We start from the raw sequence: 16,020 nt of genomic DNA, 5'->3' as shown, positions 1-16,020 counted from the left end.
CTCATAACAAAACAAGAAAATGGATCAAAAGTATTTTATTGCTCTTATTTAAACGGATGGTCAGTGTTAACATTTGGTTCAACCCAAATGACGCGTTAGGTATTTCAAACTCATGCTGTGCAGCCGACGTTCGTCAAACCTGAACCTTTTTACTAACCTGAGCCTTTCTAAAGAATACAAATATGCTCTCTTTGGGGGAAATATACAGAAAATTATGCATGTTGAATATTTCCAATTAATGCCATAGTGCAGCTTTGACTATTTCACTCAGCGTAAACGTCATAATGCTTCTGTGAAGAGGTGGTCAATTATATACGTGACTATCAGAGAGTGTGTAATAAAATGATTTTCAAGCTGATAAAATGAAAGTATCAAGGGGCTGACTGTGGAAAGCTTTCCTATCACGTGTGACTCTTTTTTTCTGCTCCTGTAATCAAGTTTTACAGCATGTACGAGTTTACACCCACACTGTATGCTGATGTGTTTCATCACTACATTATTTTTAAAAGTTTGCATGGAGTTTGCAACAAAAAGGTGCATCACACTAAAAATATGAAGAAAGTTCCTTCTCTGGTTCTGCACAGAGTTAATAAAAAGGGAAACGTTCTGTGTCTTGACTGTCGCTGTTGTCTCGCTCGCTGTAAGAAGCTTTGTAAGGACTTAGACGCCGGCTTGGCCGTAGCTGCACATTCCCTCGTGCACAGACCAAGTGTGCTTAGTGCTCAGCTTATCCACCTGGGAGTCAAATGCTACAACACGTGTGTTTGTTTATGTGTGGGAGCGTGAGTGAGTGAGGCAGAGAGACTCCACGTGTAACAATAATTTGATCTTAAATAATAATTTCAATAATCAGAATAGACAGCTTGTTTCATCTGAGGCACACACATAGAACAAAAACGTTCCCGTGTTATGATCCTTTTCCCCTCAAATGAGGGGATATGTTTCAGTTCAGTATGGTATATGTTTCAGTTGAGGCCTGTTAAATAAATAAGACAAAGACACTGCGTGGCTGACGGACGCACAGGCGGACGGTCATCACTTCCAGCGGTTGATTCGTCGCAGCTGCACATAGGCCAGGAACATGCAGACCGATATGATTCCCAGCAGAGCCACGTGGTTCTGCCAGAAGCCCCACACAGAGTAGTCGATGTCCTGGCTTTCCAGAAGCACCTCCCCTGGGACACTGCAGCACAGACAGAGATGCTCAGCGTATCTGTGTGTGTGTGGGTCATTGTTGTATAAGTGGCTATGTCGTCTCCCAGCACTCACGTGATGTTGTTGCCCTGGAATAACTGCCCTGACATCTCGTTGATGAAAGCAGCCTGAGAGAGACAAAGAGGTTGTGCTGAAAGACTTCCTCTCGACACATAAAGACTAAATTCAACGCCACTGGCTGCCGCCTTTAGCTCTGCCTGTGTTCTGTGTCTTACATTCAGTCCATATCTGAAGATACTGATCCATTTCAGCCAGGACAGCCAGCTGAGCATGGCATTGAGATTGACAAGATAACCACCAAACACCTAAAATGGGAGGATGGAGTGGGAAGAGAGGGAACGACACAGCTGTGAAAAATACTTCTACTACGTCTCTTCAGGAGCACACATTATAATCTCAGCCATGCATACTCTGTCTGCGTGTGTCTCAGCGTCTCACCATCATGAAGACGAAGGGGAGAGCAATGAGGATGTTAGCCATGGCAAACGAAGACACGCTCGCTGAGACGAGGAAGGCCAGACTGACTCCTGCCAGACTGACCAAAGACATGGTCAGGGTAAAACACAGGAAGGCCACAAAGGCAGGCTTCAGCCCTGGAAGAGCGGCGGACACAAGGCAGAAAATCCTCCATGAGACAGGAACGAGCGGTACTCCGTGGTACAATAAAAAAGGAAACTGGAATCGTGTGGCTCTCTCTCATCTAGATTTTATTTCTCAAAACTTGAACCCCCTTTGGGATGAAGCCAAGCCTGTGCAGAATGAATTATGGGCTGCTTCCTTATCAAGTACATAATTTTGCCTTTTCTGCTTTCACCCTCTAAGTCAGCTGCACTTCCTGGATTTGGAGATCTCTGCACGAGTCCTGAAGGACTGCAGATCAGGTACAACAGTCCTTTCAAGGACATGAATAAAGCAGCACCTGCTGGCGAGCGGCTGCATCAGGGCCTCCTCCGCATGACACAATGTGGTGTGTATTCTAGGTGTGTGTGTGTGCTTGTATGTATGTGTGAGAATTACCCATCATATAGTAGGCGATGGATGAAAACACGATGATGGGGATGATGCGGTTGGGGATGAGATCAGCAAAGATCTTGGACAGGAAGTAGACAGAAGTGCGGTAATAGCCACTGGAGTTCTCGTGGCTGCAACAAACACATGAGAACAAACACTGTGACGGAGCTGGAAGCGCGGGACTGTGAAGGATTTCCATCAGTCTACGACAAACAGATTCATGTCGCACTTCTGAGCAACCGCTGCGCATTAAAGTAAGAACGCTGTAGATTATTTTGACTCAATCCCACATACACTCTCTAGATCTCCAAATGTGTATTAATCCACAGCTGAAAATAGTTCCCAACAAATACGCAATTTATTCCTTTTTTAATAATATTTCCTAAAAACTGCTCAGCTGTTTTAGGAAAATATGAATCCTAAAAAAAACAAACTAACCTTATGGCCTATTTCTAAACATGTATATCTTCTGTAGGAACATATGTTTGACACAAAATACTCAAAGTATTATTGAGTCAGACTTGAGAGGTGCATTGTTGGTTTTGGTCTTTTAGGGGATTTGCTGACAATAAGAAAAATGTAGAATAACACCAGCCTTATTCTTTAAAAAGTATTAAAAAGCAATCCACAGAAATGCATCTGAGCATCGAGCGTCTTCGTACTCCTGCACCTCGTCCATACATCGCTTGTACGACTTTTATCTTTCACTCACATGAAGATCGCTCTTTCATTGATAAAGAGTTCAACTGCAGAGAGATTCGCAAACACCATGTTGATGATAAGGAAGAAGAACGCTCCGGACCTGTCCGAGAGAGAGAGACAGCATCAGATTATCAATTTTTCCGATGGAGCAGAAAATGTGACCCTCACCTGCGTTCGTCCCCATAAACGTGTGAGTACAACGACATCATAAAGGTTGCAACCTCACCTTGACATCACGGCATCTTATCTCATCTTCTTATCTCATTTACTGCAGTTCAAACTGGACTCAACCTTCAAGTCCTTGTACTTGCATTTTTCACATTTTTCTCAATAAACTGAGGTAAATCTTATTTTTGACCTCTTCGTCTTTCTTGCTTTGACAGCCCAAGCCATTATTCTTGCAGCCCTTTCTGAAACACAGGTATTCGTGTTTTCTGTCTCACCACGTTTGCCTAACTTGCAATAATGTTCTATTAATATCTTGAAAACACTAAAGAAAAATCTGTGATTATATCTTTTATTTTCATTTTGTAGTTCTGTTGTAATTTTTGAGGAAGACGTGACACATTTACAATAGGTTGAAAGTAGAGCAGATACACTGAGTTAAAACTAGGCTGTGCTGCAGGTCATACATACTGTACCTGTTCTGGAAACCCTCTAACAGTGTTAAGGGCATTTGGTAATAAATGAGTCCCACCAGAATGGCAAAAAAGATGTTGAGAGCCAGCTGGGCGTAAGAGGTCTGAGGGTTCCTCAGAGTGTTCAGCACTGTCCTGCCACACACCACACGCATCTGTCCCACACACAATCACACACAGAAAGTCATTGATTTTTATGAGCGTGATAAAAAGAGTTCATTCAGCGGGCAGCCAAGCGCCAATCTAACAGCAGTCTGGCAGACCTTAATTTCTGTGATGTAACATCATAAACTCATCATAAACTTCAATTTCAGTTCACCGTGACATGAATCACAGCTGTGATTGTAATTCCCTCACATAGTTGAGGGAAGTTGTCGAGGGGAGTTGACCGACCTGATAGAGGAAAGAGGTCGCATACTTGGCTGCCTCATCTCGACCTTTAGCCCCTTCAACAATGCTCTGGTTGACGTGGTCCAGCTCCTCCAGCACCGTCTGGCACAGGTGGGACTGGCGGTACTTGGTTGCCAACAAGTTTTTACAGTCTATCAAGGAACGAGAGACGGGCCATTATATCAAAGCATCGCGGTGTTGTAGATCAGAGCCGCCTAATAAAACCCTCTGTTACTAACCGTCTCTAAGTCTTTTTTGGTTATGCAGCGTTTGGTGATTTGGTGATAAGTGGAAAAAACTTGGCGCCTCAGCAAAAATGTAATCATCTGTTATTCATTATCTATATTTCAACGTGTGGCAGGTTCTGTAATAAACGTGCTACAAATTAAAATATAGTTGCTGAAATGCTGTTCAAACAATGACTAAATATAACCGAGATGTCTGAAAACTTTCCCAATTTGACTTCGACACCGAGATCTTTCCCACAGGTCATCATGTATCACGCTTTGAGCCTCTGCTGGTGTCATGTACCTGAACTGTGTGTGTTTTGTGTCAGCGCACCTTCAGTAAGTGTTCCCTCTTTTGATTTTGCGTCTCCGTTTGTGATATCCATAAAGAAATCAGCAGGGTTGTCGAGGGGCTCAATTTGATAGCCTGCACAAACACACACACACAAATAAAAAACACAAGACATGCACCATTGTAATACAGGCTTAAACTTCACTTTTATAGGCTTATAAAAGAAAACATGGCATTTTAGAATTTACAAAGAACACTATTAAGGACTCATCGTATTATATCTAACACATTCCCAGTCAAGGTCCTGAACCTCTCACAGTGAATATACTCATACCGAGATCTGTGAAGTAGTGCAGTGCATGCTCTGCTGCTCCTGCATACACCACCTCCCCTTTATGCATCAGAGTCAGATGGTCAAACTGTCTGAAGATGGAGTAGCGTGGCTGGTGGATGGAGAAGATCACAGTCTTCCCTCTTCTGGACAGGCTGGACACACATAAGGACATATGTTAGCATTAGAGAGAGACAGCAGGAGATGGCTGCTCAAACCTGAGCCAGTGTTAATTAAAGCTGACGGTGAACAGTCCACTGTTTGAACCCGCCATCTTCAGTATGCTTCAGCTGTCATTCACGTCCTCCGTGTGGGATGAATCAGTAATACTGTCGTACTTGTGCAGGAGACGGATGATACAGTTTGCAGTGTTAGAATCCAGTCCGGTGGTCGGTTCGTCCAGGAACAGCAGAGAGGGGGAGGTGATGAGCTCCATCCCGATGCTGCACCTCTTCCTTTCACCTCCAGATACGCCACGCAGAAACTCAGTCCCTATCTGCACACGCACACACACACACACACACACACACACGCATAAACACACAAAAACACACTGCTGCTAAGCTAAGAACAAGGGAGAAAAATGCTAAACACACCTGTTAAAGTAACTGGGGACCTTGATGATTGATGAAATGATAGGAAAGTGATGATCATGATGGCTAATACCTGTATGCTCCAAGGAATGGACATGTCATGTAACATTGTTTTGTGATGATCCTGTCAAGAATGTGCATCTGAATTATTACTGTATGATTATTATTTAGTATTAATTGTATTATTACTATTTTTATTTTATTTATTTATTTATTTAGATATTTTTTCTTTCTTATTTTTCATTCAATGTATTTTGCTTGTTACTGTCAGGTTTGTTCTATTTTTCTTAAAATGCTGACTTTTTCCACTTCTAATATGTCACCTTTTATACCTTTATGCATATGACAATATCCAATTTAATGTTTATCTAAGGAAGTCCTCTTGTCAAGCCCCTTGAGGGTTTTTTAGGACCTCCTTGCATGTTTCCCTTGTTTTTTTCTTTTTAAAAAAGAAGTTCTTATATCAGTGATTGTCATTTTTTCTATGGTAATTGTAATGTTTTAACATGCGCTAAAAATAAATAAACAATAAACAAACTCGCTTGCAATGTATGGATCTGCACTTGTAAAGAAAAGTCAATAAAAAAGTTAAATCAAAAAAAGTCAGTATTTTTCACTTCTAAAATGTCACTTTTCATACGCACATCATTACAGAGCACAAATACATGTCTGTCAACCATATGAGTGCGACACTGGACAGAAAGGAGTGATCTGTTTTATTTTCCATTTGTGCATTATGGTTCAAACACTGTTCTCTCACACGAGTAGTGTTAGTGAAGAAATAAACATCAATTCTCATTTTTAAAACGCTTCAGAGTGAATTACTTTCTACATTTGCTTGAGTAGATTTTAAAGAAAGACCCTCTGCTTATGCCTGAGTCAGATTAAGTCCCTGCAGTCCTCTTCCCAACACTGCTGTACAGTGAGCAATAGGCTTAGACTTGGCTTAGACTTTATTGATCCCAATAGGGAAATTGTTTTATTGCAGCAGCAGGTTAAGCATACAGAAAAACATAAAATATATACAATAAAGAAGAGTAAGGATGAGAATAAAACTAAGAGAAAAGAATGTTCTTAAAAAATGTAACTAAATATATGAACACAGAATAGCAGCAATTGTTAAAAATATAACTAAGTATATAGTTATATAATCTGTATTATAACATATAATTCAAATTCTATAATATATATTATAATAGAGCATAGTATATAAACAAAGAACAACGGTAACTGTTAAAGAGAGAGAGCTCGTGCATGCAGCGCGGTACCTTGGTGTCGGCGCAGTCTGTCAGGCCCAGGTCTTGTATGATGGCGTCCACTCTGCTGTTCTTGTCTGCAGAGGAGTGCTGCTGACGGCTGAGACGCAGGTTCGCACTGAACAGAAGGTTCTCCCTCACTGACAGAGTGCCCATCAGGATGTCGTCCTGGAAGCACAATAGGTGATGAAGAACAGACTATCCAGAGGAGTCCAAAGTATAATACTGTCAAGTACTGCGTGTGTTTGTGTTTATATGTTTGCATCTGTGTACCTGAACCACATAGGCAGAGCTGAGCCTGAGTTCAGACGTGACAACTTTGCCATCCACCAAAACTTTTCCCTGCCGCAGTCCAGCAGGGTCTTTCCTGCCTGCGATTACATCCAAGAGTCTGACAGAAAGAGAGAGATGCTGATATTCACGTGGTTGGGGTTGAACATGTGGGCCTACACGGCGCCTGTGTGTTTGACTGTACGTGGACGCGTCTCTTACGATGTTTTACCGCTTCCAGTGGCGCCCATGATAGCGTTCATCCCAGGTCTCATGATGCCACTGCAACAAGCATTCAGAAAAAATTATTTACAGAGAACACTTTAAATTAATAAATTTAATAAAATTATGTCTAATTACATAGATTACAAAGATAAAGTTAACTTGTGTGATATAAGATGCAACATTCACACATTTATGCTTTTAAGACTCAAAGTCAGGTAACCACAGGTTATATCTGAAGATGACTGACAGTATTTTGTTCATAAAACGATTGCTTGAATATTTCTATAAGCACTCCTATATTTATACATAAACACACACACTTTTTTTTCACATTCATCAGCATGCAGGAGTGGATGTCAAATAATTTCTAAAAATATCTTCATTGCTCTATTGTCAACATTATCTGTGCAAGAGGAAGTAGCATTGAAAAACACTATCAGTGAAACTGACATCTCTAATTCTGTAAAATCTGGTGCCTTTTGAATGTCACTCTTGCTTTGATTACTTGATTGAACTCACTGCGTGTAAAAATATTTATTTGTAATGTAAATGCATTCCCTCTGGCGTAGAGCCAGAACATCTCTGACTATGTTTTCTGGATTTTCTGTGAAACTCTAAGCTTGACTTCACTCTCAATAAAATAATACACAGATAAATCTAATAACTTGTTAGCTGTAGTACTTTCAGTATTTGTATAAATACAGGAAAAAACAGTGAAGAAGCAGCAGAATGTCCCATTCGACAGGTGGTTCTAGCCTGCTGTCAAACAGTCAGCTCCCAATGAAAATGCTGTTAACTTGATATTATGGTATGATAATGTACACACACACACTGATAAAATAAGTATCATATCCTACCTCACATCTTTGAGGATGAGTTTTTCAGGACCTCGCCTGCAGCAGAACCTCCTCTCTTGAACACAGTAGTGCAAGTTGCTGAATGTGACAGTTGGCCCTCGTTCCTGGAAATACTCCTCAACGCTGCAAGCAGTCTGCTCCTTCTCAGACATGTTCAAAAGCAGCAGAGTTACCAGCAGAGAGTGAGAGAAAGCGAGTTCGACAGTGGGGATCGCAGAGAGAGAGAGAGAGAGAGAGAAACACAGTCTGATACAGAGGCATGTGCAGTCTGACAGGGAGACAGGTGAGACAACAGGTAATCAGTAAGTTTCTGCGATTAAGGCAAATGATCTTTGGACTCCCTCAATCCTTAGCACACAGAACTGTGGCTGTTCTTGCAAAGATAGTGACATTAGCCCTTCCTCTAAAGCCTCACCGCAGCACTAACTGCATCCAAGAGGCACCACAAGTTATGTAATGATAAATAATAGTTCATGATAACAGATGGCAATGTTTACACAGAAGTTCAGAAAAGTGTTGATCTGTATACAGGGTGATGGGGAGCTGGAGCAAAAAAATGTCATGCCTTGATGGGTTACAGCGTGAAAACAAACACACTCACAGGGAACTTGACCCACACAAATACAGGGAGATATAAATTTAAGGTGATTATGTCAGCTAATTTTAGGTAAATTGGATAATAATAATGAAAACAACCTCAGGTCACAAGTACAAAAAGAATGTAGTGAAGACCACATTTTGTAGTGGTCCATCTTTCCATGGTGCGGCTGCCCCCTGCCGTACAGAATGCTGTACGACTTGTGAAGACTCTCCTGGGCTGGATCAACGTTGTTTTTCTCTGACCTTTTTCTCTGTTGTGCCATTGTCCAATCAGGCTTCGTGTTCGGCCACGAGAACCGCCTAGAAAATCGCTGTAGCCAATCACTATAGAGTTTTGCGAGAAATGGGCGTGGTTAATTCCAGAAATTCTTAGGTGTTGTCATCGCGTTCTTCAGTGTGGTGTGTTGTACGCTGGGCGTGTGGGTGGAATTTAAAATGTTCACAATGCGACTCTAACGGGAATTGTTTTTTTATTTTCTTTAGCTCGTAAGGGTCGTGTAACGTGTTCATCACACCGAGTACAGAAGAAAGACAGATAAGTCCTTCCGGAAACCAAACAATCCAGCATTTCACACGAAGTCTAGTTTATAGGCTACTAGCTAACGCCTAACGTTAGCTATGGAGGAGCGGAAGGAGGAGGGTGAAGCGGAGATCCAAGAGCACGGCCCCGAACACTGGTTCTCCAAGTGGGAACGGCAGTGCTTAGCAGAGGCCGAACAGGGTGATCCAAGCGAGGAGGAGACGGAACAAAGCCAACAGAAACTGTGGCATCTCTTCCAGAACTCTGCTACCGCCGTAGCACAGCTCTACAAAGGTGTGTACCAAAGATATCGAAGTTGAAGTTAAGCTAGCTAACTGTCCAAGTTGACGCCAATGAAAGCTAACCCTGCTAGCTAACGCTAACGCTGGGCGGAGAGAGACACAAAGGGCACTAGCTAGGCTAACGGTGTTAGCCATTCGCAGCTGTTACACCACAGCATTGTTACCGGTGTTTGTTTCATGGCTGTGTTGGGTGACACTAACATATTTAATATTAGCATTGTTCATGAAATCGATTATTCTGCGAGTCTCGATTTCGTGACCCTTTTTGGTTGCTAGCCGGTGGAAGCTAATGCGATCAGCGGCTAACAGCCGGTCTCAGCGTCAGAATGTGGGACAGCGGGGCTCAATCTGCCTCACAGTGGCCTGAGTTGTCAAAAGTCCTCCAGGGCTAAACCGACTGATAAGTGGCCGAGCCAAATAGCTCCCAGAACACCGGCTAACATAGGGGCGTGTGTTTTTACTTTTACCAGCAGATTAGGACACAACATGGCTCACACTGAAATGTTTTTGTCCACCCGTTAACAGTTACCCAGCTCGTCAAAATGGCGATACACAGGGAGGAGTTTGCCGACTGAAAACAATTCGTTTATTGACGGTCAAACGCCGTGAAAGCTAATTGTCGCAGAAGTGTGGTGGCTTTTACCGAGTAACGGCACAAACACGTTTTATTCCAACACATGAACCAAGGAACTTTTGTTGGTGACTACGTTTCTTGTGAATACCCAGAACAAAATGGCGAAAGGATATGTAAAAGTTAATGGTCTTCAAGTCTGGTTCTGCTCTGCTGTGTGTTTTGAACATTACTCTGACACTGCGTTGCTTGCATTTAACTTTGTCAGCTTCTGCTATTAGCACACACTGAAACAGGAAATGAATACGACCCCGTTTTAGACTGTTTTAAATGGTGACATCACGGTGGTTAGCTCTGATCAGTGGGCCAGACAGACTCCTGTTAACTTAAAGACGGATTATTTTGCAGCTACCAGTCAAATGCAGTCACTGTCCCTCCTTTAGTTCACACCACTGCATGTTCAGACTGAAACACAGCTGCATCTTCATAGCATTTCAGGCCAGTGAGTCATTTGTAGAGGAAACCATATGGACAGCCCCTGCAGCTTAGATGTAAGGATTTGTGGTCTAATTGAACTGAGAGGATGATTGGTAGCAGAGCACTGCGCCGGCCCTGAACCTTTGTACTGGGCATCTTAGCTGGAGTTAAGTGTTTTTTTTCCCTTCACATCTCTGTGCTTTGTGAATACACTTCATTGGTATTCACTTTGCTCTCAAGTTTGAAGATACACGCCTGTGATAACGCCACCCAGCAGCTCTTGTTTTCTCCATGTATACATATGGAGTTCATGCAGTAACAGTATCACTGTAAAGTTATCGTCACCATCTGGTTAACGTCTTTCATTTACAGATCGAGTGTGTCAGCAGCAGGGCCTCTCTCTCTGGGTGCCCTTCCAGAATGCAGCCACAGCTGTCACTAACCTGTATAAAGGCAAGTAATAAGTAGCTTTGACTATTACCCATCTCATGGTCCCATCTGTTTTGCTTGTGTTCAGTATGACTGTATGTAAATGAGGTGGGTGCAGATGAACTGTGGTTGTCATGTCCAGGTTTACTAAAAACATTTGTCCTTTTGTGTCATCAGAGAGTATGGAGGCCCGCCAACGGAGCTACGACCTGGGCATCCACTTAGGCTACCAGCGCAGGAATAAGGATGTGATTGCATGGGTAAAGAAACGCAGAAGAACGATCAGGCGGGAGGACCTCATCAGCTTCCTGTGCGGCAAGGTTCCACCTCCACGGACAGCCCGCGCCCCACCCAGAGTTGCCATGGTGTCTGCAAGCAGACCCTCACCTTCAGAAACGGGAAGCTCTGTGGAGACCGACCTACAGCCTTTCAGAGAGGCCATAGCACTGCACGGTAGGTCAGAGCCAGCTGTCGTAGTTTTAGAGTAAGACGCTAGTATTACTGCTGTTTGCCACGGCTTCATCTTTTTGCTTCTTTCCTCTTCAGGCCTTAGCGGTGCCATGGCGAGCATTTCTGTGCGTTCTGGTCCTCCTGGTTCCCCAACTCACCCTGCCCAGCCCCTCAGTCGTCGTAGGAATGGCCTTCACGATGTGGACCTCAACACCTTCATCGCCGAGGAGATGGCGCTCCATTTGGATTCCACAGCCAATCGTAAACGAGGCCCTGCCCCTTGTAGTGACGTCATCACAGACTCACCTACTCATAAACGTAACAGGATGCTCTGAACTTTTCCTACACCACTAATCCCTCCTCTGTCCTCTCCTTGGTGGCCGACTGGACAGCTGATGAGGACTGATGCCTTGGCCGACCGTTGATATCCTCCTCCTTTTCATCTTAGTTGCAATGCTACAAATAAAGGAAGTCGACTGTGACCAACCCAACATACTTCTCCCCTTTCTTTTTCTTTCCCCCCTCTGTTGTCTCATGCATCCTCTCCATAGTAGTCTTCTGTTGTTTTTCAGAAAACATTTTCCCTCCTTTGTTTGGTTACTCTCAGTAGATCTGATACCTAAGCGAGCACACGTCGCACTTGAAGTCCTGAAATTGCAGAATGTTGCGTTTAGACAGGGTCTATTTGGCCGGGCCCCTTCGCGCTTCACATCCGATAATCAGATGAACCGGGCTGTTGCTTACCGTTTGCAGCTCTCTTCCCCTCATTCTCGTGCACTTCCTCCTCTGCGGAGTGCTGGCCAAACCAGACTGAACTGAAACCCGGACTCCAAACGCTTCTCAGCGTGTGTGTCATTCTGCTGCTGCTCTGTGTGTTTGTGTATCCGACAGCAGAACTGCCACTTACTGTGTTGTACTTGTCTTTGCCTTTGAGAAAGCTGCTACAGTATCTCTGGATGTTGTGCAACTCTGTGTGCGCGTGTGTGTGAGAGAGGGGGAGTGTTTGTGTGTGTTTGTGTGTGTTTGTGGATGCAGGGTTCTGGCAAATCCACCACCCACTTGAACAAGTTATTCCCTGTTTTACTTCAATTCGTCTTTTTTTTTTTCTTTAGTTGCTCTTTGCAGCTCAAACCAGGATTTTATCACAAAGCAGTTGAGTCAGTGTGCACCATAGACTGTAAATACGCATGGACAACACTTCTCCACTGTACAAAGATGAAGCCAAAGCATCATTGATATAGGTGCAGCCGTCTTGCACTGGTGAGGTCATCTGGAGGCAGAATCTGAGAAGTAGTCATCAGGATATGGAGCAGCATTAAGGATTTGTTCATACACCTGCCCAGCTCACTCATTGGTTAGGTTTAGCTGTCAATCAAGATGTGGCACGCCTTTTTATAGCATGTTAAATTAAAACTAAACTTGGACATACATCAATGTGATCAGGACTGCTTAAAATGAGAGGAACCATGTTTGGAAAATTTTATTTTGCGGGTACTTTTATTTTTTTTTATTTTTTTTTTTAAGTTTGGTCCATTTCCCAGGCAGGGGGCAGGGTTTGTGACCTGCACTGCAACCAGACACCAGGGGGTGGTTGATGTTTTGGCTTCACCTCTCGGGGGCAGTCATGTTGTCCATCTTCATATGCAGCCCATGATGTGCACAGATGATGGTGACTGCCATCACTGTCTGAGTTAGCTGACACTTTGAGGCGTGGGGTTGTAAGAGATGAGAAAGCAAGAAAGAAAACCCTTCTCCTGCGGTTTTCTACTCACAGTGTTACCCATAGGTATTTTCAGGCTTACACACAATCTGAATGCACTCTGTTTCTCTTTCAGCTTTTGACTGAGTGCAGGTTCTTCCCTTTTCACTTTGTAGAAACAGTGTTTCGAACCTAACGGTGACATTTGGTCTATTGAGACGAGCATAAAGCCGTGAATTGTCTTCATTTTGTCTGTGAACTTGTTGGGGGTTGTGATATTTTCAGTTTAGCCAGCTCATGGACTGTCGGGCTGGACAGTTCAGCGAGGCTTGGGAAACGTGTTTTGCTAATTCCACACACTGCTTTGTGATACAATCCTGTGTAAAGTGTGTAAATAACATGTAGGTGCTGTTATATGTGGTACATATTGTAAAAAGAAGTGCAAATCCATCGGGATGTCCTTGTACAATTCTGACATTAAAGAAAATACAAGCGTTTATCTAAGTTGTCTTGGAGTTTTCTCCCAGTTTGATTGGGCGTTTTATTGGCGGTCTTACTTCAGTGCAGGATAATCTTTGCTCCCAGAAGTGATATTTTTAGGAATCACCTCAGGCCGGTCTCAAGAAAGGAAGGATAAAGAGTGCAATGAAGTGGAAAAACCTGAGTTTCATCCTGCTCCGTTAACAAATGCTTTGTTCTGAGACACTTAATCATCCCTCTTTCTTTTCAAAGAGCTTGATATTCAGATACCCTGACGTCAGCTGTAGAGGGCCAAAGAATAAAGGATCTACTGAAAGACTGCAGTGGTTGTGTATCTCATACTGTAACTGCTGTACAGCCGAGTTCTGCAAAAGCAGGCTGTCAACCTACTGAGAAATTCTGAGACCATTTCACAGTTCACCTTTGCCAACACAAGAGGGCGACACAGACTACTTTCTCTTGTCTCAAAAGACGCTTGTGCTGCTAAACACACTGACATGGACCTGAAATGCCTCATTAAGTGATGGATGCCAAAACGCTGAACAAGCCGGCAACACTTTGATCCGCGCCGTGCCATTTAAACAATTAGCTTTCCATTCATCTATCTGGAGTTATGCCTCCAAAGCGATCATTTAAAACATTATTCACACAAGGGGAAGCTTGTTTAATCTCAAGGATGAAACAAAATACCAGAGGGTCAACGAGGACCAGCAGACAAGGAAGGGACGATCGGACACACACGGCTCATAATCACAAAATTATTCAAATTGTAGCATTTCAGGAGTCGTTTGAGGTGAGTCAGTGCATTAATGTGCAGTTGTAGTCACGCCAATGAGTAATTAGAGGTAGTTATGCACTTCACCAAGGCAGAGACATCTTTTAACACTCAACAATTAATGTGATTAGGACAGACCTGGACCAGCACGGGTATCAGACACCTCTGAAAGCTTACGACCTTTGCCAAGAAGGTTGTGTTTTCAGCCCTGTTTATGCGTCTGTTAGAGGGATGTGTCAGGAAGTGCTTTACAGACTTCAATATAATTTGCATGAAATCAAGATCATGAGCCCAGGAGGGGCTTATTATTTTTGCATAAGTTTAGCACTAAATCCATCTAACTGCAAGGCCTTGAAGCAAAATGACTTTTCTGTTTCCACAGCTATCTGTCCAAATAGGCCACAACCATTTCCACCTACACACACATTCTCACACTTGTCTTTTTTTAACCACTCCTACAAATTTCATCCAGTCTTTACCAAGTTTGGTACATGAAGCCCACAGGATCGTTCCGTAAGAAGTTATTCATTTGTTTTCTCAGATCACATAACATCTCCCTGTAATTCCTGTTTGCCTGTCCCCTATGTCCAAATTTAGAGGATGCACGCTCGTCTCCACTCACAGCTGATGGTGTTTCACATTTATGATGAACAATGGCAATACGATCGTCTTCACTGGCCATTATGTAGCAAAATCCATCCTTTGATTTGGGAATTGTGTCTCATTATGTGTACTTAGATCTGGATCCTGGTAAGTTTTTTTTCCAGCCTTGAAATAACAAATTTAGAGCATTGTGCAATCTTGGTAGATGTATATGCCATCTAAGTGCTTTCTAGTTTTATGGTCTTTGATGTAAAGCAGTTTTCTGAGCGACCAGAGACTGTACAAACATTACTGGGGTGGGACGGGGGGGTGACCAAGACTCCTCAGGATCTCTCAAATGAATGTGCACTTGTTTTACTATCATTTGCTGGTTAGAGCAAATAATACAGCCACCGTAGAAGCTGATAATTGGACTGAAAATTCTACCCTCCCTTCAACTAAAAGAAAAATAACAATACCCCTTCACTTTTCTGACCCCTCCTCGCCCCCAATTAACTTCCATACAGCCCCTAAAGTAAGCCAGAAATGATGTTTCCTCTCGTACAGAAAACGTCTTTGCAGGTAGTCTCTGATCCGTCGGTGGGTTTGACCTCAGCTCCAGCACACACACACACACACACATACACACACACGCCACAGCTAAGCACCGCTGTCTATCTTCACTAAATCACCGCCACAGAACCAGCACACACACAGACAGTCGTAAAGGAGGCGCCACAGGCTTTGATGTGCGAGAGGAAAGCTAGCAGTGCCACAGCACTTTTTGGTGAACTTTTTGGGCTCCCCAAAGTGAACGCCACCGTTTGATCTCCTGACTCTGCCAGTCCATCACCGCAAGATGAAGAACCGCGCTGTCTCTCCACCACATCCAGCGAGAATATCTGTTGTTTCTCCCCTCTTCTAACGCTGCACGGTTGTTTTCGTTTCATCATGTATCTGAAGGCTCTAAAGGCTGCTATTTGATGGAACCATGGAAGAGGAGCAGAGCTGACCGCAAGCTGTTTCACACTTCAAAAGAAGCACTGTGCGTGTGTGTGTGTGTGTGTGTGTGTGTGTGTGTGTGTGTGTGTGTGTGTGTGTGTGAGGGGGAGAGAGAGAGAGAGAGAG

The 16,020-nt window shown here is 43.4% G+C and overlaps 2 protein-coding genes across 4 annotated transcripts in view; one reads left to right on the top strand and one right to left on the bottom strand.

Annotated features, from left to right (window-relative positions):
• Positions 1-21: 21 nt before the first annotated feature.
• Positions 22-8,159, bottom strand: abcg2b (ATP-binding cassette, sub-family G (WHITE), member 2b). The gene is made up of 15 exons (XM_070973116.1): positions 8,008-8,159; positions 7,148-7,207; positions 6,929-7,046; positions 6,668-6,823; positions 5,145-5,302; positions 4,810-4,961; positions 4,518-4,610; positions 3,960-4,108; positions 3,570-3,721; positions 2,939-3,028; positions 2,233-2,357; positions 1,654-1,808; positions 1,431-1,520; positions 1,270-1,322; positions 22-1,183 (listed from the first exon to the last, which is right to left on the bottom strand). The coding sequence occupies exons 1-15, from the start codon at positions 8,157-8,159 to the stop codon at positions 1,036-1,038; spliced, it is 1,851 nt and encodes a 616-aa protein (XP_070829217.1). The 3' UTR covers positions 22-1,035.
• Positions 8,160-9,000: 841 nt separating this feature from the next.
• The window catches only part of hapstr1b (HUWE1 associated protein modifying stress responses b), a 47,629-nt gene continuing 40,609 nt past the window's right edge, over positions 9,001-16,020 (top strand). The window contains exons 1-4 of one of the 3 annotated variants that reach the window (XM_070973103.1): positions 9,001-9,421; positions 10,850-10,930; positions 11,084-11,359; positions 11,453-13,552. In XM_070973103.1, coding sequence (XP_070829204.1) covers positions 9,226-9,421; positions 10,850-10,930; positions 11,084-11,359; positions 11,453-11,691 — 792 coding nt within the window. In that variant the 5' untranslated portion in view covers positions 9,001-9,225 and the 3' untranslated portion in view covers positions 11,692-13,552. Of the gene's footprint in view, positions 9,422-10,849; positions 10,935-11,083; positions 11,360-11,452; positions 13,553-16,020 lie in introns of those variants that run through there. The other 2 variants (XR_011602562.1, XM_070973091.1) reach the window with 2 other exon arrangements.

This window comes from Chaetodon trifascialis, chromosome 2 (genome assembly GCF_039877785.1).
Source record: "Chaetodon trifascialis isolate fChaTrf1 chromosome 2, fChaTrf1.hap1, whole genome shotgun sequence".
NCBI classification, from domain to species: domain Eukaryota; kingdom Metazoa; phylum Chordata; class Actinopteri; order Chaetodontiformes; family Chaetodontidae; genus Chaetodon; species Chaetodon trifascialis.
The sequence above is the reverse complement of the archived record's forward strand: the minus strand, read 5'-3'. Positions and strand labels throughout refer to the sequence as shown.